The sequence below is a fragment of the Coregonus lavaretus genome, assembly GCF_964263955.1.
Source record: "Coregonus lavaretus genome assembly, chromosome: 23".
NCBI lineage: Eukaryota > Metazoa > Chordata > Actinopteri > Salmoniformes > Salmonidae > Coregonus > Coregonus lavaretus.
Genome location: NC_140010.1, coordinates 18,586,978 through 18,612,614, shown reverse-complemented (window position 1 = coordinate 18,612,614; position 25,637 = coordinate 18,586,978). Strand labels below are relative to the sequence as shown.

Here is a 25,637-nt window from a genome sequence, read left to right as displayed (position 1 = left end):
TTCACAGTGACAGTGTGTCGTTGTGACGGTGCAGGTGTGACTGATAGAGTCTGCGGGCCCAACGGACAGTGCCATTGCCATGCCAACTACGTGGGACAGCAATGTGACCAGTGTGCCCCTGGTTACTATGGATACCCAGACTGTGCCAGTGCGTTTTGGCCACACCCACGGGAGGGCTACTGCACTGCAGACACTGATTTGCCCACATCAACCTTTACATGACCTAGCTGCTGCTGATGGACAAACTGTGTATAGTCTCACAGGGCTTAATTCTCCCACAATGACCCTTAAAGCCCATGCTGGCATTTACACTGGTTTACCCCACATAAATAAAATCTGTCTTATCTAGTCATTCTATTTCTATGATTTACCCATGGTTGTCTGAACAAAACAAAGCACTGAAAGCAAAGCTGACCCATATAGACTTGATCCATTTAAACATGAGCGCATTCCTGTCTTTATAGGATACATATTGCAGATATACTATGATCTGCGCTATTAGAGGCATTTGATTTGAACGCTACGCCATCTCATTCTCTCATGAAACATCTCACAGTCCCTCTCTCTGTGTCTCTCTCTCTCCCCAGCCTGCCAGTGTTCTGGGGAGGGTTCCTATGACCCCATGTGTAACCCAGTATCAGGCCAGTGTCTGTGTCGCCCTGGGGTGGTGGGACAGCAGTGTGATCATTGTGCTGGGTCAGGCCTCCGCTTTCCACAATGTTCAGGTAACCTCTACCTCACTAGATTCTTTCTTTTTGGCCTTTCTGTGACATCGGGTGCTGTAGGTGTCCTGGAGGGCAGGCAGTGTGCCCCCGGTGATGTGTTGGGCAGACCGCACCACCCTCTGGAGAGCCCTGCGGTTGCGGGCGGTGCAGTTGCCGTACCAGGCGGTGATACAGGCCGACAGGATGCTCTCAATTGTGCATCTGTAAAAGTTTGTGAGGGTCTTAGGGGCCAAGCCGAATTTCTTCAGCCTCCTTCTTCACAACACTGTCTGTGTGGGTGGACAATTTCAGATTGTCGTGATGTGTACACCGAGGAACTTTAAGCTTTTCACCTTCTCCACAGCGGTCCCGTCGATGTGGATAAGGGCGTGCTCCCTCTGCTGTTTCCTGAAGTCCACGATCAGCTCCTTCATTTTGTTGACGTTGAGGGAGAGGTTATTTTCCTGCCACCACTCCGCCAGGGCCCTCACCTCCTCCCTGTAGGCTGTCTCGTCATTGTTGGTAATCAGGCCTACTACTGTTGTCATCTGCAAACTTGATGATTGAGTTGGAGGTCTACGTTGACACGCAGTCATGGGTGAACAGGGAGTACAGGAGGGGGCTGAGTACGCACCCTTGTGGAGCCCCTGTGTTGAGAATCAGCGAAGTAGAGGTTGTTTCCTACATTCACCGCCTGGGGGCGGCCCGTCAGGAAGTCCAGGACCCAGTTGCACAGGGCGGGGTTCAGACCCAGGGCCCCAAGCTTAATGATGAGCTTGGAGGGTACTATGGTGTTGAAGGCTGAGCTATAGTCAATGAACAGCGTTCTGACATAGGTATTCCTCTTGTCCAGATGGGATAGGGCAGTGTGCAGTGGAAGGTCGATTGCATCGTCTGTGGATCTATTGGGGCGGTATGCAAATTGAAGTGGGTCTAGGGTGGCAGGTAAGGTAGAGGTGATATGATCCTTATCTAGCCTCTCAAAGCACTTCATGATGACAGAAGTGAGTGCTACGGGGCGATAGTCATTGAGTTCAGTTACCTTTGCTTTCTTGGGTACAGGAACAATGGTGGCCATCTTGAAGCATGTGGGGACAGCAGACTGGGATAGGGAGAGATTGATTATGTCCGTAAACACACCAGCCAGCTGGTCTGCGCATGCTCTGAGGACGTGGCTAGAAATGCCGTCTGGGCCGGCAGCCTTTTGAGGGTGAACACGTTTAAATGTCTTACTCACATCGGCCATGGAACACAAGAGCCCACAGTCCTTGGGAGCGGGCCACATCTGTGGCAATGTGTTATCCTCAAAGCGGGCGAAGAAGGTGTTTAGCTTGTCCGGGAGCAAGATGTCGGTGTCCACGACGTGGCTGGTTTTCCCTTTGTAATCCGTGATTTTCTGTAGACCCTGCCACATACGTCTCGTGTCTGAGCCGTTGATTTGCGATTCCACTTTGTCTCTGTGCTGATGTTTTGCTTGTTTGATTGCCTTACGGAGGGAATAACTACACTGTTTGTATTCAACCATATTCCCAGTCACCTTGCCATGGTTAAATGCGGTGGTTCGCGCTTTCAGTTTTGCGCGAATGCTGCTGTCTATCCACGGTTTCTGGTTTGGGTAGGTTTTAATAGTCACAGTGGGAACAACATCGCCTATACACTTCCTGATGGTCCACCACCCAAAGGACATCCAGCCAACTTGACACAACTATGGTAGTAGGTGCCAGGCAGGTGCAAGTTTTATCACGCTCAACAGTTTCCTGTGTGTATTAAGAGTGCTCCACCACCCAAAGGACATCCAGCCAACTTGATACAACTGTGGCAAGCATTGGAGAAACAGGGGCCAGTATCCCTGTGGATCCCCTGTTTTCAATACTCCAGCACCCTCCCCTTGCGGGGATAACGACACTGAGCCTTGGATAACACATTGGGAGGGATATTAGACCATTCCTCCATACAAAATCTTTCCAGAACCTTGATATCCTTCGTCTGCGCTTATGGACTGTTTTTCAATGGGGTTAAAGTATAGAGACTGAGATGGCCATTGCAAAATTTTGATTTTGTGGGGCCCTTGTTAAGGTCAATATCATCATGAACTTTACTAAGTACCAGGACGTTTTAGCCCAAAACCTGGTTGCCTCTGCCAGGACTGAAATCTTCCAGCAAGACAATAACCGCAAGCACACATCAAAATCCACGAAGAAATTGTTAATTGACTACACACTCATTGAAAACCTGTGGTTTGAATTGAAGAGGGCAGTCCATAAGTGCAGACAAAGGATATCAAGAATCTGGAAATATTATTTATGAAGGAATGTCTCAGTGTCGTTATCCTCGCAAGAGGAAGGTGCTGGACTATTGAAAACAGGGGACCCAATATTTTTTACACCTATCTTTTTGAGATTTGTATTACTTGTTAAACAAAATCTCTTTCTCTGAGCAATTGTATTAGTATGGAAGAATAAAATACCCCAAAAAGTTTGGCAAACAACATAGCTCAGTATTTATATTATTTATTTTATACAGTCGTTTTGCTCATCTTTATCAAGGGATCCAATAATTCCGGACACCTATTTGGTGTTTGGTAGAAACTGGATGTGTTACCATAAGACGACAGGCTCTGTTCTCTAAACAATTCCATTGACTACCTATAACCTAAACCATGTTTGTGATGTGTAGGTAGAGCTGGTCTTAAGATATGCCATCCCCACGGGAGATGGTTCAATGTTTGTGTTTCGGGGGGTGGGGGGGTGTTTGACCAAATATTAGGCTACAATGTCTCAATGTGGTTATTCAACGTGTAAGATTGATTATTGTAGAGATTGTTTTCATATCCATCCTAGTGATATAAGTTACTTCAGTCACCCCTGGTGTGACCTTGCCAACAAAGTACTGTTTTGTACATGTATGCCTGGAGCACAGCTGTCTGTCCTCTGCATAAAATAACAATTTGGGTGAAGTTTTTACAGACGTTTTTACATCCTCTATTCCAGCCTTTATCAGCCAGTGTAACCCAGCAGGGTCAGAGGTCACCACAGCAGATCCACAAACGGTATGTAGCCTATGCCTCCCACAACAAGGCTGACTGAGAAATCTTTACTTTGAGTTTTTTTTGCCTCCCCCAACATGGCCCACTCTGAGCTTCTCCGTTCTATATCATCTTTATAGTTTTATTAGCTGAGGTAATGGGAGTACCTACAAGAGAAAAAGCGGGGGGTTGCTTTGTGTGAAATGTTTTGTTGGAAAGAAAACATCACTACCATTGGTTATTGAAACATTTTACGTTAGATGTAGGCTTTTGTTCCGCATTAAAGCACATCTACTACTTTTAAACAGTGGTCGCCAATATGCTGTAGGTAAGTTGCCTTGTCTGAGCCAGAACGGCCCATGCGGCAGGAACCTATCTCCTCTTTGTGTAGTGTGAGGCAGCTTGATGTACAAGTAGTACACCCCCTGGACTCCCCCAATCTGTCTCCTTAGAGATAGCAGAACGTTTTTACAAATCAAATCATTTTATACTTCAAGGGGTCTTAAAATTCAAAATCGAATAGCTAAATGATCCTTGGTCTGTCTGTCTGCCTGTGTGTGTGCGTCTGTGTTTGCGCGTGTGTGTCGTCCTGATATAGGGTTCCTGTGGCTGCCTGCCCAATGTGGATGGAACCCTGTGTGATACATGTAAACCGCTCTACTGGAACCTAGCAACAGAGAACCCCAGCGGCTGTATAGGTGGGTGACCTGCATATGACCCTACTCTACTAATGCATCTCTGCAGCTATACTGTCCTGCTCCACTCATAACAGATAATTATTTTAAACTGAAACCTTCATGACGTCCTGATGTACACTGAACAAAAATATAAACGCACCATGTTACATGAGCTGAAATTAAATATCCCAGAACTGTTCCATTCGTACAAAAAGCTAATTTTTCCTTTGCCAAGATAATCCATCCACCTGACATGTGTGGCATATCAAGAAGCTGATTAAACAGCATGATCATTACACAGGTGCACCTTGTGCTGGGGACAATAAAAGGCCACTTTAAAATGTGCAGTTTTGCCACAGATGTCTCAAGTTTTGAGGGAGTGTGCAATTGGCATGCTGACTGCAGGAATGTCTACCAGAGCTGTTGCCAGATAATTGAATGTTAATTTCTTTACCATAAGCCGCCTCCAATGTCATTTTAGAGAATTTGGCAGTATGTCCAACCGGCTGCACAACCGCAGACCACATGTAACCACGCCAGCCCAGGACCTCCTCATCCGACTTCTTCACCAGCGGGATCATCTGAAACCAACCTTCCGGACAGCTGATGAAACTGTGGGTTTGCACAACTGAAGAATTTCTGTACAAACTGTCAGAAACCGTCTCAGGGAAGCTCATCTGCGTGCTCGTCATCCTCACCAGGGTCTTGACCTGACTGCAGTTCGGTGTCGTAACCGACTTCAGTAGGGGAATGCTCACCTTTGATGGCCACTGGCACGCTGGAGAAGTGTGCTCTTCACGGATTAATCCGGTTTCACTGTATCGGGCAGATGGCAGACGTCGTGTTGGTGAGCAGTTTGCTGATGTCAATGTTTTGAACATAGTGCCCTATGGTGATGGTGGGATTATGATATGGGCAGGCATACAGTGCATTCGGAAAGTATTCAGACCTCTTCCCTTTTTCCACATTTTGTTACGTTACAGCCTTATTCTAAAATGAATTGAATAAATAAAAATCCTCATCAATCTACACACAGTACCCCATATTAACGAAGCGAAAACTGGTTTTTAGGAATTTTAGCAAATAATGTATTTACGTAAGTATTCAGACCTTTTGATATGAAACTCGAAATTGAGCTCAGGTGCATCCTGTTTCCATTGATCATCCTTAAGATGTTTCTACAACTTGATTGGAGTCCACCTGTGGTAAATTCTATTGATTGGACATTATTTAGAAAGGCACACACCTGTCTATATAAGGTCCCACGGTTGACAGTGCAAGTCAGAGCAAAACCCAAGCCATGAGGCCGAAGGAATTTTCCGTAGAGCACCAAGACAGGATTGTGTCGAGGCACAGATCTGGGGAAGGGTACCAAAAAATGGCTGCAGCATTGAAGGTCCCCAAGAACACAGTGGCCTCCATCATTCTTAAATAGAAGAAGTTTGGAACCACCAAGACTCTTCCTAGAGCTGGCCGCCCGGCCAAACTGAGCAATCGGGGAGAAGGGCCTTGGTCAGGGAGGTGACCAAGTTCCTCTGTGGAGATGGGAGAACCTTCCAGAAGGACAACCATCACTGCAGCACTCCACCAATCAGGCCTTTATGGTAGAGTGGCCAGATGGAAGCAACTCCTCAGTAAAAGGCACATGACAGCCTGCTTGGAGTTTGCCAAAAGGCACCTAAAGGACTCTCAGACCATGAGAAACAAGATTCTCTGGTCTGATGAAACAAGATTGAACTCTTTGGCCTGAATGCCAAGGGTCATGTCTGGAGGAAACCTGGCACCATCCCTACAATGAAGCATGATGGTGGCAGTATCATGCGGTGGGGATGTTTTTCAGCGGCAGGGACTGGGAGACTCGTCAGGATTGAGGGAAAGATGAATGGAGCAATGTACAGAGAGACCCTTGATGAAAACCTGCTCCAGAGCGTTCAGGACCTCAGACTGGGGCAAAGGTTCACCTTCCAACAGGACAACGACCCTAAGCACACAGCCAAGACAACGCAGGAGTGGCTTCGGGACAAGTCTTTGAATGTCCTTGAGCGGCCCAGCCAGAGCCCGGACTTGAACCCGATCTAACATCTCTGGAGAGACCTGAAAATAGCTGTGCAGCGACGCTCCCCATCCAACCTGACAGAGCTTGAGAGGATCTGCAGAGAAGAATGGGAGAAATCCTCAAATACACGTGTGCCAAGCTTGTAGCGTCATACTCAAGAAGACTCAAGGCTGCAATCACTGCCAAAGGTGCTTCAACAAAGTACTGAGTAAAGGGTCTGAATACTTATGTAAATTTTATATTTCCGTTTGGCAGTGATATTCCCTCTGCAAAACATGACTTAGTACTTGGTGGCAAAACCCTTGTTGGCAATCACAGAGGTCAGACGTTTCTTGTAGTTGGCCACCAGGTTTGCACACATCTCAGGAGGGATTTTGTCCCACTCCTCTTTGCAGATCTTCTCCAAGTCATTAAGGTTTCGAGGCTGACGTTTGGTAACTCGAACCTTCAGCTCCCTCCACATATTTTCTATGGGATTAAGGTCTGGAGACTGGCTAGGCCACTCCAGGACCTTAATGTGCTTCTTCTTGAGCTACACCTTTGTTGCCTTGGCCGTGTGTTTTGGGTCATTGTCATGCTGGAATACCCATCCACGACCCATTTTCAATGCCCTGGCTGAGGGAAGGAGGTTCTCACCCAAGATTTGACGGTACATGGCCCCGTCCATCGTCCCTTTGATGCGGTGAAGTTGTCCTGTCCCCTTAGCAGAAAAACCCCCCCAAAGCATAATGTTTCCACCTCCATGTTTGACGGTGGGGATGGTGTTCTTGGGGTCATAGGCAGCATTCCTCCTCCTCCAAACACGGCGAGTTGAGCTGATGCCAAAGAGCTCGATTTTGGTCTCATCTGACCACAACACTTTCACCCAGTTCTCCTCTGAATCATTCAGATGTCCATTGGCAAACTTCAGACGGGCATGTATATGTGCTTCTTGAGCAGGGGGACCTTGCGGGCGCTGTAGGATTTCAGTCATTCAGGGCGTAGTGTGTTACCAATTGTTTTCTTGGTGACTATGGTCCCAGCTGCCTTGAGATCATTGACAAGTTCCTCCCATGTAGTTCTGGACTGATTCCTCACCGTTCTCATGATCATTGCAACTCCAAGAGGTGAGAACTTGCATGGAGCCCCATGCCGAGGGAGATTGACAGTTCTTTTGTGTTTCTTCCATTTGCGAATAATCGCACCAACTGTTGTCACCTTTTCACCAAGCTGCTTGGCGATGGTCTTGTAGCCCATTCCAGCCTTGTGTAGGTCTACAATCTTGTCCCTGACATCCTTGCAGAGCTCTTTGGTCTTGGCCATGGTGGAGAGTTTGGAATCTGATTGATTGATTGCTTCTGTGGACAGGTGTCTTTTATACAGGTAACAAGCTGAGATTAGGAGCACTCCCTTTAAGAGTGTGCTCCTAATCTCAGCTCGTTACCTGTATAAAAGATACCTGGGAGCCAGAAATCTTTCTGATTGAGAGGGGGTCAAATACTTATTTCCCTCATTACAATGCAAATCAATTTATAACATTTTTGACATGTGTTTTTCTGGATTTTTTGTTGTTATTCTGTCTCTCACTGTTCAAATAAACCTACCATTAAAATTATAGACTGATTATTTCTTTGTCAGTGGGCAATCGTACAAAATCAAGGGGGATCAAATACTTTTTTCCCTCACTGTATGTAGAAAAAAAAGAAAAGAGAGAAAGAAATCTGGGTTGCACACCTGCGTGTGGGAAATGCAGCTTGCAGCAGTATTTTCAGGATTGTTGTTAACCTGAGGAGCTGCTGACATCAGAGACCACTCTGCCTCTTTCTTCACCCAGGTGACATGGCAACATGTTTCTGTCAGCAACATATCTGTCTTTCTGTCCCTCCTATGGATGTTTTTGTGAAAACATGTTAACACAGATTGCTCCAGGGCAAAGCGAAGTGCGATTGGCTCTACTCTATGTGACACTGAGTTAACCACAGAACTAGAATGAGATTATATTTATATGGTGTTAACTAACAGCAGTCATTGAAACTCTTGTTTCATGAGGTAAAGCTCACGATTTAAAGGAATATCTCTGTGCTAGTCCAAGAATTCTACCATGTACAGAGCTGACTCTCCTTAACCAGCCAGTGAGTGCAGTATAGAAACAGCCCCAGCCTTTGTCCAGATACCTGTTTAAAGTTTCAGCTCTGCAAGAATGGTATCACCACTGCTTGTCTGCCTGTTGCCAGGAGATACAGGAGATACAGTATATGGCTGGACGGATACTGAGGGTTGTTCTCTGGCGGTTGACAGGGTTAGGAGAGAGAAAGAGAGCAGTGGCTCCCCTGGTCCTTTGATGTGGATGTGTGCAGCTCTGAAGATTGATGTTATTTGTTGCTGCTGCTGCTTTTCACCCATGAAAGTGGTGGAATCCTGTAATCAGTCTTGTTCACTATGCCCTACAGTGCCCCACCTCTTCATTTCTCTCTCTCTGTTTCTCTCTGCCCCCCCTCTCTCTATCTCTTTCACTCTTTCACCAGTCTCAACATCAACAGTGAAGAGGCGACTCCGGGATGCTGACCTAGGCAGAGTTGCAAAGAAAAAGCCATATCTCAGACTGGCCAATAAAAAGAAAAGATTAAGATGGGCAAAAGAACACAGACACTGGACTTTTTTTTTGCAACTCTGCCTAGGTCAGTATCCCGGAGTCGCCTCTTCACTGTTGACGTTGAGACTGGTGTTTTGTGAGTACTATTTAATGAAGCTGCCAGTTGAGGATCTGTGAGGCGTCTGTTTCTCAAACTAGACACTGTAATGTATTTGTCCTCTTGCTCAGTTGTGCACCGGGGCCTCCCACTCCTCTTTCTATTCTGGTTAGAGCCAGTTTGCGCTGTTCTGTGAAGGGACTAGTACACAGCGAGATCTTCAGTTTCTTGGCAATTTCTCGCATGGAATAGCCTTCATTTCTCAGAACAAGAATAGACTGACGAGTTTCAGAAGAAAGTGATTTGTTTCTGGCCATTTTGAGCCTGCAATCGAACCCACAATTGCTGATGCTCCAGATACTCAACTAGTCTCAAGAAGGCCAGTTTTAATCAGCACAACAGTTTTCAGCTGTGCTAACATAATTGCAAAATAGTTTTCTAATGATCAATTAGCCTTTTAAAATGATAAACTTGGATTAGCAAACACAACGTGCCATTGGAACACAGGACTGATGGTTGCTGATAATGGGCCTCTGTACACCTATGTAGATATTCCATAAAAAATAAAATAAAAAGTTATTTGCCACATGCACCAAATAAAACCGGTGTAGACATTACAGTGAAATGCTTACTTACAAGCCCTTAACCAACAAAGCAAAGTAAAACAAATAAAAAAAGTGTTAAGCAAAAAAAATTAAAGCAAATAACTAAAGAGCTGCAGTAAATTAAAATAACAGTAGAGAGGCTATATACAGGGGGGTACCGGTGCAGAGTCAATGTCCGGGTAGCCATGATTAGCTGTTCAGGAGTCTTATGGCTTGGGGGTAGAAGCTATTGAGACGCCTTTTGGACCTAGAATTGGTGCTCCGGTACCGCTTGCCGTGCGGTAGCATAGAGAACAGTCCATGACTAGGGTGGCTGGAGTCTTTGACAATTTTGACGGCCTTCCTCTGACACCGCCTGATATAGAGGTCCTGGATGGCAGGAAGCTTGGCCCCAGTGATGTACTGGGCCGTACGCACTACCCTCTGTAGTGCCTTGCGGTCGGAGGACGAGCAGTTGCCATACCAGGCGGTGATGCAACCAGTCAGGATGCTCTCGATGGTGCAGCTGTATAACTTTTTGAGGATCTGAGAACCCATGCCAAATGTTTTCAGTCTCCTGAGGGGGAATAGGCTTTGTCGTGCCCTCTTCACGACTGTCTTGGTGTGTTTGGACCATGATAGTTCGTTGGTGGTGTGGACACCAAGGAACTTGAAGCTCTCAACCTGTTCCACTACAGCCCCGTCGATGAGAATGGGGGCGTTCTCAGTCCTCCTCTTTTTTTTCCTGTAGACCACAATCATCTCCTTTGTCTTGATCACGTTGAGGGAGATGTTGTTATCCTGGCACCACACGGCCAGGTCTCTGACCTCCTCCCTATTGGCTGTCTCATCATTGTCAGTGATCAGGCCTACCACTGTTGTGTCGTCGGCAAACTTAATGAAGGTGTTGGAGTCGTGCCTGGCCATGCAGTCATGGGTGAACAGGGAGTACAGGATGGGACTGAGCACGCACCCCTGAGGGGCCCCCGTGTTGAGGATCAGCGTGGCAGATGTGTTGTTACCCTTACCACCTGGGGGTGGCCCGTCAGGAAGTCCAGGATCCAGTTGCAGAGGGAGTTGTTTAGTCCCAGGATCCTTAGCTTAGTGATGAGCTTTGAGGGTACTATGGTGTTGAACGCTGAGCTGTAGTCAATGAACAGCATTCTCACGTTAGTGTTCCTCTTGTCCAGGTGGTAAAGGGCAGTGTGGAGTGCAATAGAGATTGCATCATCTGTGGATCTGTTGGGGCGGTATGCAAATTGGAGTGTGTCTAGGGTTTCTGAGATAATGGTATTGTGAGCCATGACCAGCCTTTCAAAGCACTTCATGGCTACAGACTTGAGTGCTATGGGTCGGTAGTCATTTACGCAGGTTATCTTAGTGTCCTTGGGCACAGGGACTATGGTGGTCTGCTTGAAACATGTTGGTATTACAGACTCAGTCAGGGACATGTTGAAAATGTCAGTGAAGACACTTGCCAGTTGGTCAGCACATGCTCGGAGTACACGTCCTGGTAATCCATCTGGCCCTGCGGCCTTGTGAATGTTGACCTGCTTAAAAGTCTTACTCACATCGGGTACGGAGAGTGTTATCACATAGTCATCCGGAACAGCTGGTGCTCTCATGCATGCTTCAGTGTTGCTTGCCTTGAAGTGAGCATAGAAGTGATTTAGCTCGTCTGGTAGGCTTGTGTCACTGGGCAGCTCGCGGCTGTGCTTCCCTTTGTAGTCTGAAATTGTTTTCAAGCCCTGCCACATCCGACGAGCGTCAGAGCCGGTGAAGTACGATTCAATCTTAGTCCTGTATTGACTCTTTGCCTGTTTGATGGTTCGTCGGAGGGCATAGCGGGATTTCTTATAAGCGTCCGGGTTAGAGTCCCGCTCCTTGAAAGCGGCAGCTCTAGCCTTTAGCTCTGTGCGGATGTTGCCTGTAATCCATGGCTTCTGGTTGGGGTATATACGTACGGTCACTGTGGGGACGACGTCATCGATGCACTTATTGATGAAGCCAGTGACTGATGTGGCGTACTCCTCAATCAGCCATTTCCAGCTATAAAAGCCATTTATAACATTAACAATGTCTACACTGTATTTCTGATTAATTTGATGTTATTTTAATGGACAAAAAAATTGCTTTTCTTTCGAAAACAAGGACATTTCTAAGTGACCCCAAACTTTTGAACGGTAGTGTATAGAGCAGACTTTCTCACTTTATACTTCCTATGTCTCTCCCAGAGTGTCACTGTGATGTCAAAGGGACCCTGAGTGGGGTAGGAGAGTGTCAACAGGTGAGTCTGTCTACCTCTGTCTGCTCATACTGGACTGCCATATGATACTGATACATTATGTCCAGCACACCAGTACTAACTGATTATAAATCATTTAACCATGAATCACTTAATGTTTAACTAGGGGTTCCATTTGTTTTAGATATATTCCTTTAAACCATGGCGTTGTTGAATGGGTTGAAGGGCTTTCTGGAGCGTGCATTATTTCCCTATAACGCACAGTATATTTGCACGGTAGAATTCAATGGCTATAGTTAATTCTTATATGTTTTATGTTTGAGCTGCTTTTGAAAGCAAAAGCCGAATTGGAAACATTATTGGCATTGTTGAATTCAATTTTCATAATGGCAAACAAGTCTGTTTGTTTGGTTACCAATGCAACAACTGTAGCTATCTAGTAAACTTGCTAGCTATTTCAGTGTTTGTTGAACACATTTCTACCGGCAAATGTGTTAAATTATACACCTTCCACGTCGTTCATTATTTTCCATAGAACGCATAGTCCCTCGTTGATTATCCCTTAATTATTACACTACTAAATCACAATTTACTTGGCAACGTTCACCTCCCACTAGCAGTTCCCCATTAACTTCAGCATTGTCTCCTATTGTAGAAAAGTGGGCAGTGTTTCTGCAAGCCCAATGTGTGCAGCCATACCTGTGACACATGCAAGGAGGGCTACTACCTGCTGCAGAAGAGGAACTATTTTGGCTGTCAAGGTGAGTCACCTAACATGAAGCAGACTGGCTTCCTATGAATACACACTTAATCTTCTGTTTATCTTATCAGTTTGTCTAACGTGTGGTGAAGTAGCTTAATCAACCATAGAATGTGTCACAAAGGTGTGCCTTTGTCTCACAAAGACTGTCTCACTTGACCAAACCTGTTGTGTGAGTAATAGATCAATAATGAACATGTAAGGTAGTGAACTACCTCGAGTCATGACGACCTTATGATCTGTTATGGTTATGTTTTAATCAGAATGACCTCATTGACCTGCTGCCTCTCTCTGATAGGCTGCCAGTGTGATGTGGGTGGGGCCATCAGCAGAGGGTGTGACGAGATGTCTGGACAGTGCCAGTGTCGGAAGAACATAGTGGGCCGCACCTGCAATGAGTAAGGACTGACTGAAACTAAACACACAATGACAGGTTTTATTGCTTCTCAAGTTATCACATCAATTCACGTTTTTTTCTGCCATTTAAATCCTTGGGCGGGCCGCTTAGCATTTTTTCGGGTCGCCTAAGTCTAGTGCTGAGCGATTTAACAAAAATGTATGTTATTTTTGGGGTTTTAAACAACTAATTGACCGACATTGGTTAAATTATTTGAATTCCATTTAGTTCGTGTTTTATTTTCTGTTAGCGCAATGCGCAATTTCTCTAAAGATAAATCAGATCAAGCCCGAACTGTGTGATTTAAACTTAGCAAAAAATGAAACGTCCCTTTTTCAGGACCCTGTCTTTCAAAGATAATTCGTAAAAATCCAAATAACTTCACAGATCTTCATTGTAAAGGGTTTAAACACTGTTTCCCATGCTTGTTCAATGAACCATAAACAATTAATGAACATGCACCTGTGGAACGGTCGTTAAGACACTAACAGCTTACAGACGGTAGGCAATTAAGGTCACAGTTATGAAAACTTATAAAGAGGCCTTTCTACTGACTCTGAAAAACACCAAAAGAAAGATGCCAAGGGTCCCTTCTCATCTGCGTGAACTTGCCTTAGGCATGCTGCAAGGAGGCATGAGGACTGCAGATGTGGCCAGGGCAATAAATTGCAATGTCCGTACTGTGAGACGCCTAAGACAGCGCTACAGGGAGACAGGACAGACAGCTGATCGTCAGAGCAGTGGCAGACCACGTGTAACAACACCTGCACAGGATCGGTACATCCGAACATCACACCTGCGGGACAGGTACAGGATGGCAACAACAACTGCCCAAGTTACACCAGGAACGCACAATCCCTCCATCAGTGCTCAGACTGTCCGCAATAGGCTGAGGGAGGCTGGACTGAGGGCTTGTAGGCCTGTAGTAAGGCAGGTCCTCACCAGACATCACCGGCAACAACGTCGCCTATGGGCACAAACCCACCGTCGCTGGACCAGACAGGACTGGCAAAAAGTGCTCTTCACTGACGAGTCGCGGTTTTGTCTCACCAGGGGTGATGGTCGGATTCGCGTTTATCGTCGAAGGAATGAGCGTTACACCGAGGCCTGTACTCTGGTGCGGAATCGATTTGGAGGTGGAGGGTCCGTCATGGTCTGGGGCGGTGTGTCACAGCATCATCGGACTGAGCTTGTTGTCATTGCAGGCAATCTCAATGCTGTGCATTACAGGGAAGACATCCTCCTCCCTCATGTGGTACCCTTCCTGCAGGCTCATCCTGACATGACCCTCCAGCATGACAATGCCACCAGCCATACTGCTCGTTCTGTGCGTGATTTCCTGCAAGACAGGAATGTCAGTGTTCTGCCATGGCCAGCGAAGAGCCCGGATCTCAATCCCATTGAGCACGTCTGGGAGCTGTTGGATCGGAGGGTGAGGGCTAGAGCCATTCCCCCCAGAAATGTCCGGGAACTTGCAGGTGCCTTGGTGGAAGAGTGGGGTAACATCTCACAGCAAGAACTGGCAAATCTGGTGCAGTCCATGAGGAGGAGAAGCACTGCAGTACTTAATGCAGCTGGTGGTCACACCAGATACTGACTGTTACTTTTGATTTTGACCCCCCCTTTGTTCAGGGACACATTATTCAATTTCTGTTAGTCACATGTCTGTGGAACCTGTTAAGTTTATGTCTCAGTTGTTGAATCTTGATATGTTCATACAAATATTTACACATGTTAAGTTTGCTGAAAATAAACGCAGTTGACAGTGAGAGGACGTTTCTTTTTTTGCTGAGTTTAATAGGGAGTTGTAGTTTCCAACTGGCCAATATTCTACAAACACTTTATATATATATAAAAGTATGTGGACACCCCTTCAAATTAGTGGATTTGTCTATTTCAGCCACACCCTTTGCTGACAGGTGTACAAAATCGAGCACACAGCCATTCAATATCCATAGACAAACATTGGCAGTAGAATGGCCTTACTGAAGAGATCAGTGACTTTCAACGTGGCACCGTCATAGGATGCCACCTTTCCAACAAGTCAGTTCGTCAAATTGCTGCCCTGCTAAAGCTGCCCTGGTCAACTGCAAGTGCTGTTATTGTGAAGTGGAAGCGTCTAGGAGCAACAACGGCTCAGCTGCTAAGTGGTAGGCCAGCGTGCTGAAGCGCGTAACGCGTAAAAATCTGTCATTGGTTGCAACACTCACCACCGAGTTCCAAACTGCCTCTGGAAGCAACGTCAGCACAAGAACTGTTCGTCGGAAGCTTCATGAAATGGGTTTCTATGGCCGAGCAGCCGCACACAGGCCTAAGATCACCATGCGCAATGCCAAGCGTCGGAGTGTTGTAAAGCTTGCCTCCATTGGACTCTGGAGCAGTGGAAACGTGTTATCTGGAATGATGAACGACTAAAACCAGATATAAAGTATGCAGAAAAGATAATGGTCCTATAATAAAAGCTAGACAGTAGGGAGAATCGAAAATACCCAAAACAATTAATTTAGCAGTATAGATTTTGTTATTATGTTTGAGCAAAAGAACACAGCATTAGCCATGGCAAAATGCATAGAACTGCAGGAAATTAGCTTTAAAGCTGCAATATGTAACTTTTTGGGCGACCTGACCAAATTCATATAGAAATGTGTGTTATTGATTTGTCATTCTCATTGAAAGCAAGTCTAAGAAGCAGTAGATCTGTTTTGTGTGCACTATTTCTATGCTTCACGTTCTGAAATTTAGTTTTTGCGTCCTTTACTTTCGGTTTTCTAAACCAGCTTAAAACAGCTGAAAATACAATATTTTTGGTTATGGAAAATATATTTTACAGCGGTTGAGATTTTTTGAAACCAGGAAATGGCGGAGCGATTTCTGCATAGTGCATCTTCAAAGGTACACTCAACGAAATTACGTTGCCATGAGCAGCACCACAGATATTGAGATGAGTGAGATTGAAGACTTCGCTTTCACACAGTATATGCACACACAGGGTTCGCTTCACACTCTTACAGCGTGGGAGCCACATTACCAAAAGAGTGGAGAAGTTGAACCTCGCACTTCAATCCTCTTAGTTGTTGCGGAAATTGACCCACTATGATGTTTACTTTCTGCATCTACATCATATCGCTGAGTCTACCTTTAAAACTACAGCATTTTCTCTCAGCTCCATGGCAGAATATGTAGAATCACAGGAAATGTGCTTTAAAAGTGCAACATTTTCTTTCAGCTGCATGGCAAAATGTGTACAATTGCAGGAAATTAGCTTTAAAACTGCAAATACATCTCTCAGCTCCATGGAGCATTTGTAGAATTGCAGGAAATTGTTTAGAAAATGTAACATGTTGCTACACCACCAAGATGGGGGCCTCAAATGTTCTCTGAAATTCAGCCACATCGACGGACTGACCATGCTCCGGCCTCACCCACCACCTAAGCCCCTTTTTGATCCTGAAAAAAACCTGGATTTGGAGCAAATGTTGTTACATGCTGATGAATGGCAAGAAACAAACTGAAAATGTAATCTTCATATAATAAGATAAATTCATTCTAAATCAAGACTGCCATGATTATGTTCCAAACATATGAAACATAGCTTAAGTGTTTTATTCATACTCTCTCTCTCCCTCCACCCCTTCTCACCCCTCCTGTCTAACAATACCAGGCCAGCGCCTAACTACTACTTCCCCAGCTTGCACCACGTGAGGTATGAGGTGGAGGATGGCATCACCCCTAACGCCAGGCCTGTACGCTTCGGCTACGACCCCCAGGAGTTCCCAGAATTCAGTTGGAGAGGATATGCCATCATGTCCCCAGCACAGGTAAGACACATGATGATGTTGATAAGAGGACCTCCAATCTGCCTGTCATCTCAATGATTTAGTAGTGGCTTTTTTCCTTCTTCTTTAAGCCTAATTTCTGCTGTACATTCTTTGTGGAAGTGCTGCTACAAGCATTTCTTATGATGGATATGCTTGGTGGTTCCTTGCAGGTTAGAACTTGTTGAATGTGTTGAGTCTGGCAGTAGTGGATGGTAGTTGGGTTTTGTGGTGAATGTTGTGGTGGCGGTGTTTTTCTTTTGAGTGTGTTGGTGTGAATGTTGGTTGTAGCTTTCTGTAAAGAAGCAGGCCACTCTCCCAGTCAGTCTTAACCCTTGGCGTGTCCGAAATGGCACCCTATTCCCTATATAGTGCACTACTTTTGACCAAGCTCTGACCAGGCTCTGGTCAAAAGTAGTGCACAATATAGGGAATTAAGGTGCCATGATTTCAGACGCCACCCCTGTTTCTCCTCAGCCAGAGGTGATCTTATCGCTAGCTGTGGGTTTCCCCGGCCCCTTCCACATAGTGTTTCGCTACATCACCCCTACCCCCCTCAGGCCCACACAGGGGTGGCGGCACAGGGGGCGAGTCCGAGCCAGGATCTTGGTGGTGGACGAGCCTGGTTTTCACTCTTGCTGTGACTGTAAGTGATGGGTGTTTCCCCTTTGCTGCCCGGCTAGCTCTGATATAACCTGGTCCAAGACCTGTTTGTGCGGTCTTACCTACTCCTGTGGTCATGTGACCAGGCTAGCTCTGCTCTCCTCTGTTTATCAGATTAGCTTACTGCTTGCACTTCCTCTCCTCTAACTCTTTCTATATCTCTACCTGTCTACCAGCATTGCCTTCTAGTCTACTAACAGTAGAGAGTAACACCCCCCCCACACCGGCCATCACCTCCACCATCCTGCACCCCTCCATAAGCTGTGTCTGTCTAACTCCTGTCCCTGCAGAGTGAAGTGAGAGTAACAGTGCATGTGGACGAGGCAAGGCGATCCTTGTTCCGACTTGTCCTGCGGTACGCTAACCCCAGCAGCAAGGACAGTGTGACTGGTAGTGTAATGGCTGCCTATGCCCGAGGTGGCCAAGGTAAGGCTGCCTCTCTAACTCCTGCTTCACAAAAGTCATATTCATCTCCTAACAATCGAACAAAAACAGTTTTATCTCACATACAGCCCTCAAAAACACAGATACTGTACGTAGATAAGCCTACTGTATAAGGTGTTAACGTTTTTGAGCTTTCATCCAAGTCTTTCCTTGACCCTTGCTCTTTTGTTTGGCAATGCATTACTACCCTGAAATGGCATGGAGTGCCTAATCACATCCTTGTTGATATACAGTGTACCTTGAACTACATTAATAAATGTAAACCTGTGTGATGTTAGCTGTGACATCTTGTGTTGCTGTGTTTAGCTGCATTTAGCTGTATTCAGAGTGATTGATTGATTGATTGATTAACGGACTGACTGACTGATTGATTGCATACTGCAGGGTCAGGTCAGAGTAAGGAAGTGGTGTTTCCTCCTAGCGCCTCCCCTGCCTATCTCACAGTCCCTGGGGATGGCTTCGCTGAGCTCTTCTCTCTGACACCTGGGAAATGGATCATACGCATCCGGGCAGAGGGCCTTCTACTGGTGAGACCAGGATTCTGAATCTGTAATAACATATACCGAAGAAAAAAAAAAGTTGCAAAAAGGTAGAGGGATAGATCATACATCTGTTCTTCTCTCTCTCTGCTCTTCACCCCCATCCCAGGACTACTTGGTGCTGCTGCCCAGTGATTACTACGAGGCTCCCATCCTCCAGGAGAAGATCACCCAGCCCTGCACGTACACATCCACCGCCAACAGAGACGCAAAGTAATCCCTGTGTTCCCCCAATCCTCTTTACCATGCCATACTATTCTGTCATGTGAATGTTGGCTCCATACAGTGTACCTGTTGAATGTATAGACATAGGATGCATGGGGAGTGAGTAGCTCCGTTTTGTACCGACAAAACTGTGGTTATATGTAGGAGCCAGACAACAGAGTTTAAATTAAGCCTCTAAAATCGATAGATCAATATATCCCCAAGCAACTGGGAGAGAGTGAGCGGTCAGTTATGTACAACAGCAAACCAATCAGTTGGTAAAGCAGCGCCGCAAAACGAATCCAACAAGCCATGGCTTCCCCCAGAGGAAAAGACGAGTTACTTGGAGACGCAAACGAGAGTAATAAACAGGTAAAGGATATTCAGGAAAACATGGCTAAAATGCTCTCAATGTACACCGAAACAAAGTAACTGTTACAATTTGTTGTTAAAAAAGTAGATTTGCTCTTAAAGAAAGTAAAGTCTATTGTGTCAGACATGTACATACAAGGCGTGCCCATGAACGAACAAGACAACAAAATTAGTCTAATGGAAACAGGGTTGCAAACTGTAGAAGATGAACTGGACTAGCAGAAAATCGAATGAGACGAAACAACATGAGAATATTGTCCTTACCGGAAGAAGGAAAAAGGAGACTTTTCAGCTACATGGTCAAACTGATATCAGAGGAGCTTGGCGTGGATATATCATAGAAGTAGCCAATGAGCTACATGGACACTGAAAAGACAATACAAAAGAGGAAAAGAGCCCTGAATGCTGATTGGCTGACAGCCGTGGTATGTCAGACCGGTATAGCACGGGTATGACAAAACGTTTATTTTTACTACTCTACTTACGTTGGAAACCAGTTTATAATAACAATAAGGCACCTCAGGGGTTTGTGATATATGGCCAATATACCACGGATAAGGGCTGTATCCAGGCACTTCCCGTTGCGTCATGCATAAGAACAGCATTTAGCCGTGGTATATTGACCATACTGCTTGTGTGCGGTAAAGAGGGGAGAAAACTGGGAGGTAGAGATGGAAGGGTTGGCTTGGGAGAGAGAGAAGGAAGGAAGGATTTAACTATACTTTATTTATTTTTGTGACTTGCAAACCTGCTGTAAAATGAAAAAGAGTTCTTGTTAGATTAGGAGAGGATGTTGAGTCCTTATTATTCCTTGTTTGTCATTATAGCTAAGATTCAATGGTGGTTATTGGTGAGAGTGGAGAGGGGCTCTACAGTGCCTTGCAAAAGTATTATTCCCCATTGGCGTTTTTCCTATTTTGTTGCATTACAACCTGTAATTTAAATTGATTTTTATTTGGATTTCAAGTAATGGACATACACAAAATAGTCCAAATTGGTGAAGTGAAATGAAAAAAATAACTTACACTGCTCAAAAAAATAAAGGGAACACTTAAACAACACATCCTAGATCTGAATGAATGAAATAATCTTATTAAATACTTTTTTCTTTACATAGTTGAATGTGCTGACAACAAAATCACACAAAAATGATCAATGGAAATCAAATTTATCAACCCATGGAGGTCTGGATTTGGAGTCACCCTCAAAATTAAAGTGGAAAACCACACTACAGGCTGATCCAACTTTGATGTAATGTCCTTAAAACAAGTCAAATGAGGCTCAGTAGTGTGTGTGGCCTCCACGTGCCTGTATGACCTCCCTACAACGCCTGGGCATGCTCCTGATGAGGTGGCGGATGGTCTCCTGAGGGATCTCCTCCCAGACCTGGACTAAAGCATCCGCCAACTCCTGGACAGTCAGTGGTGCAACGTGGCGTTGGTGGATGGAGCGAGACATGATGTCCCAGATGTGCTCAATTGGATTCAGGTCTGGGGAACGGGCGGGCCAGTCCATAGCATCAATGCCTTCCTCTTGCAGGAACTGCTGACACACTCCAGCCACATGAGGTCTAGCATTGTCTTGCATTAGGAGGAACCCAGGGCCAACCGCACCAGCATATGGTCTCACAAGGGGTCTGAGGATCTCATCTCGGTACCTAATGGCAGTCAGGCTACCTCTGGCGAGCACATGGAGGGCTGTGCGGCCCCCCAAATAAATGCCACCCCACACCATGACTGACCCACCGCCAAACCGGTCATGCTGGAGGATGTTGCAGGCAGCAGAACGTTCTCCACGGCGTCTGCAGACTCTGTCACGTCTGTCACATGTGCCCAGTGTGAACCTGCTTTCATCTGTGAAGAGCACAGGGCGCAAGTGGCGAATTTGCCAATCTTGGTGTTCTCTGGCAAATGCCAAACGTCCTGCACGGTGTTGGGCTGTAAGCACAACCCCCACCTGTGGACGTCGGGCCCTCATACCACCCTCATGGAGTCTGTTTCTGACTGTTTGAGTAGACACATGCACATTTGTGGCCTGCTGGAGGTCATTTTGCAGGGCTCTGGCAGTGCTCCTCCTGCTCCTCCTTGCACAAAGGGAGAGGTAGCGGTCCTGCTGCTGGGTTGTTGCCCTCCTACAGACTCCTCCTGTCTCCTGGTAGCGCCTCCATGCTCTGGACACTACGCTGACAGACACAGCAAACCTTCTTGCCACAGCTCGCATTGATGTGCCATCCTGGATGAGCTGCACTACCTGAGCCACTTGTGTGGGTTGTAGACTCCGTCTCATGCTACCACTAGAGTGAAAGCACCGCCAGCATTCAAAAGTGACCAAAACATCAGCCAGGAAGCATAGGAACTGAGAAGTGGTCTGTGGTCACCACCTGCAGAACCACTTCTTTATTGGGGGTGTCTTGCTAATTGCCTATAATTTCCACCTGTTGTCTATTCCATTTGCACAACAGCATGTGAAATGTATTGTCAATCAGTGTTGCTTCCTAAGTGGACAGTTTGATTTCACAGAAGTGTGATTGACTTGGAGTTACATTGGGTTGTTTAAGTGTTCCCTTTATTTTTTGGAGCAGTGTATTTCAAAAGATTCGAAAAAATACATAACAGAAAAGTGGTGCGTGCATATGTATTCACCCCCTTTTGCTATGAAGCCCCTAAATAAGATCTGTTGCAACCAATTACCTTCAGAAGTCACATAATTAGTAAAATAAAGTCCACCTGTGTGCAATCTAAGTGTCACATGATCTGTCACATGATCTCAGTATATTTATACACCTGTTCTGAAAGGCCCCAGAGTCTGCAACACCACTAAGCAAGGGGCACCACCAAGCAAGCGGCACCATGAAGACCAAGGAGCTCTCTAAACAGGTCAGGGACAAAGTTGTGGAGAAATACAGATCAGGGTTGGGTTATAAAACAAATTCAGAAACTTTGAACATCCCACGGAGCACCATTAAATCCATTATAAAAAATTGAAAGAATATGGCACCACAACAAACCTGCCAAGAGAGGGCCGCCCACCAAAACTCACGGACCAGGCAAGGAGGGCATTAATCAGAGGCAACAAAGAGACCAAAGATAAACCTGAAGGAGTTGCAGAGCTCCACAGTGGAGATTGGAGTATCTGTCCATAGGACCACTTTAAGCCGTACACTCCACAGAGCTGGGCTTTACGGAAGAGTGGCCAGAAAAAAGCCATTGCTTAAAGAAAAAAGTAAGCAAACACGTTTGGTGTTCGCCAAAAGGCATGTGGGAGACTCCCCAAACATATGGAAGAAGGTACTCTGGTCAGATGAGACTAAAATTGAGTTTTTTGGCCATCAAGGAAAACGCTATGTCTGGCGCAAACCCAACACCTCTCATCACCCCGAGAACACCATCCCCACAATGAAGCATGGTGGTGGTAGCATCATGCTGTGGGGATGTTTTTCATCGGCAGGGACTGGGAAACTGGTCAGAAGGAATGATGGATGGCGCTAAATACAGGGAAATTCTTGAGGGAAACCTGTTTCAGTCTTTCAGAGATTTGAGGCTGGGATGGAGGTTCACCTTCCAGCAGGACAATGACCCTAAGCATACTGCTAAAGCAACACTCGAGTGGTTTAAGGGGAAACATTTAAATGTCTTGGAATGGCCTAGTCAAAGCCCAGACCTCAATCCAATTGAGAATCTGTGGTATTACTTAAAGATTGCTGTACACCAGCGGAACCCATCCAACTTGTGTACCTGGCGCCGACGAAGATGGCGGCCTCGCGACTAGCTCTTAGGAAACTTTGCAGTATTTTTTTAAATGTATTTTTTAAAAACATTATTAGCTCAGAAAGTGTTTTGCATCATTACATACAGCCGGGAAAAACTATTGGATATCAGAGCGGCGGTAACTCACCAGCATTACGACCAGGAATACGACTTTCCCGAAGCAGATCCTTTGTTTGCTCTCCCCATGGCAACTGAACTGATTCCAGCGGCTGACCCAAAACATCGCCGGCGGAGGAGAGGCACTCAGAGCGGCCTGCTGGTCCGACTTAGGATGCGCGCACACCACCCACCGCTTCCAAGTATTCTACTCGCTAATCTTCAATCTTTGGTTAACAAAGTCGACAAACTACAGGCAAGGATTTCTTACCAGAGAGACATCAAGATCTGTAACATGCTCTGTTTCACGGAAACATGGCTCTCTTGGGATATTCTGTCAAAATCGGTCCAGCCAGATGGGTTCTTAGTTCATCGCGCAGACAGGAATAAATATCTCTCTGTGAAGCAGAATGGCGGAGGTGTGTGTTTCATAATTAACGACTCATGGTGTAATTGTAGTAACATAGAGGAACTCGAGTCTTTCTGTTCACCCGACCTAGAATTTCTCACAATCAAATGCCGACCGTATTATCTCCCAAGAGAATTCTCTTCGGTTATAGTCACGTCCGTGTATATCCCCCCTCAAGCCGATACCACGACGGACCTCAAATAATTTCACTGGACCTTATGCAAACTGGAAACCACATATCCTGAGGCTGCATTTATTGTAGCCGGGGATTTTAACAAAGCAAATTTGAGGACTAGGCTGCCGAAGTCCTATCAACATATCGACTGTTGTACTCGCGCTGCTAAAATCCTCGACCATTGCTATTCAAACTTCCGGGATGGTTATAAGGCCCTCCCTCGCCCTCCTTTTGGCAAATCTGACCACAACTCCATTTTGCTTCTCCCTTCCTATAGGCAGAAACTCAAACAGGAAGTACCCGTGCTAAGGACTATTCAACGCTGGTCTGACCAATCAGAATCCACGCTTCAAGATTGTTTTGATCATGCGGACTGGGATATGTTCCGTGTAGCTTCCGAAAATAATTTAAACATATACACTGAAACGGTGACAGAGTTTATCAGGAAGGTGATAGGTGATGTTGTGCCCACTGTGACTATTAAAACCTACCCTAACCAGAAACCGTGGATAGACTGCAGCATTCGCGCAAATCTGAAAGCACGAACAACCACATTCAACCATGGCAAGGTGACTGGGAATATGGCAGTATACAAACAGTGTAGCTACTCACTCCGCAAGGCAATTAAACTGGCAAAACATCAGTATAGAGACAAAGTGGAGTCGCAATTCAACGGCTCAGACACGAGACGTACAGTGGGGAAAAAAAGTATTTAGTCAGCCACCAATTGTGCAAGTTCTCCCACTTAAAAAGATGAGAGAGGCCTGTAATTTTCATCATAGGTACACGTCAACTATGACAGACAAATTGAGAAAAGAAAATCCAGAAAATCACATTGTAGGATTTTTTATGAATTTATTTGCAAATTATGGTGGAAAATAAGTATTTGGTCACATATAAACAAGCAAGATTTCTGGCTCTCACAGACCTGTAACTTCTTCTTTAAGAGGCTCCTCTGTCCTCCACTCGTTACCTGTATTAATGGCACCTGTTTGAACTTGTTATCAGTATAAAAGACACCTGTCCACAACCTCAAACAGTCACACTCCAAACTCCACTATGGCCAAGACCAAAGAGCTGTCAAAGGACACCAGAAACAAAATTGTAGACCTGTACCAGGCTGGGAAGACTGAATCTGCAATAGGTAAGCAGCTTGGTTTGAAGAAATCAACTGTGGGAGCAATTATTAGGAAATGGAAGACATACAAGACCACTGATAATCTCCCTCGATCTGGGGCTCCACGCAAGATCTCACCCCGTGGGGTCAAAATGATCACAAGAACGGTGAGCAAAAATCCCAGAACCACACGGGGGGACCTAGTGAATGACCTGCAGAGAGCTGGGACCAAAGTAACAAAGCCTACCATCAGTAACACACTACGCCGCCAGGGACTCAAATCCTGCAGTGCTAGACGTGTCCCCCTGCTTAAGCCAGTACATGTCCAGGCCCGTCTGAAGTTTGCTAGAGTGCATCCAGAAGAGGATTGGGAGAATGCCATATGGTCAGATGAAACCAAAATAGAACTTTTTGGTAAAAACTCAACTCGTCGTGTTTGGAGGACAAAGAATGCTGAGTTGCATCCAAAGAACACCATACCTACTGTGAAGCATGGGAGTGAAAACATCATACTTTGGGGCTGTTTTTCTGCAAAGGGACCAGGACGACTGATCCGTGTAAAGGAAAGAATGAATGGGGCCATGTATCGTGAGATTTTGAGTGAAAACCTCCTTCCATCAGCAAGGGCATTGAAGATGAAACGTGGCTGGGTCTTTCAGCATGACAATGATCCCAAACACATCTCCCGGGCAACGAGGGAGTGGCTTCGTAAGAAGCATTTCAAGGTCCTGGAGTCTCCAGATCTCAACCCCATAGAAAATCTTTGGAGGGAGTTGAAAGTCCTTGTTGCCCAGCGACAGCCCCAAAACATCACTGCTCTAGAGGAGATCTGCATGGAGGAATGGGCCAAAATACCAGCAACAGTGTGTGGAAACCTTGTGAAGACTTACAGAAAACGTTTGACCTGTGTCATTGCCAA

The 25,637-nt window shown here is 45.8% G+C and overlaps 1 protein-coding gene across 1 annotated transcript in view; it reads left to right on the top strand.

Moving 5' to 3' along the window:
* The window catches only part of LOC311098986 (laminin subunit alpha-3-like), a 132,517-nt gene that overhangs the window by 63,857 nt on the left and 43,023 nt on the right, over positions 1-25,637 (top strand). Inside the window, exons 16-26 of the mRNA XM_084139565.1 lie at positions 8-148; positions 588-725; positions 3,695-3,753; positions 4,328-4,427; positions 11,950-12,002; positions 12,616-12,721; positions 13,019-13,118; positions 16,779-16,935; positions 17,410-17,578; positions 18,424-18,566; positions 18,688-18,791. Coding sequence (XP_083995691.1) covers positions 8-148; positions 588-725; positions 3,695-3,753; positions 4,328-4,427; positions 11,950-12,002; positions 12,616-12,721; positions 13,019-13,118; positions 16,779-16,935; positions 17,410-17,578; positions 18,424-18,566; positions 18,688-18,791 — 1,270 coding nt within the window. The remainder of the gene's footprint in view (positions 1-7; positions 149-587; positions 726-3,694; positions 3,754-4,327; positions 4,428-11,949; positions 12,003-12,615; positions 12,722-13,018; positions 13,119-16,778; positions 16,936-17,409; positions 17,579-18,423; positions 18,567-18,687; positions 18,792-25,637) is intronic.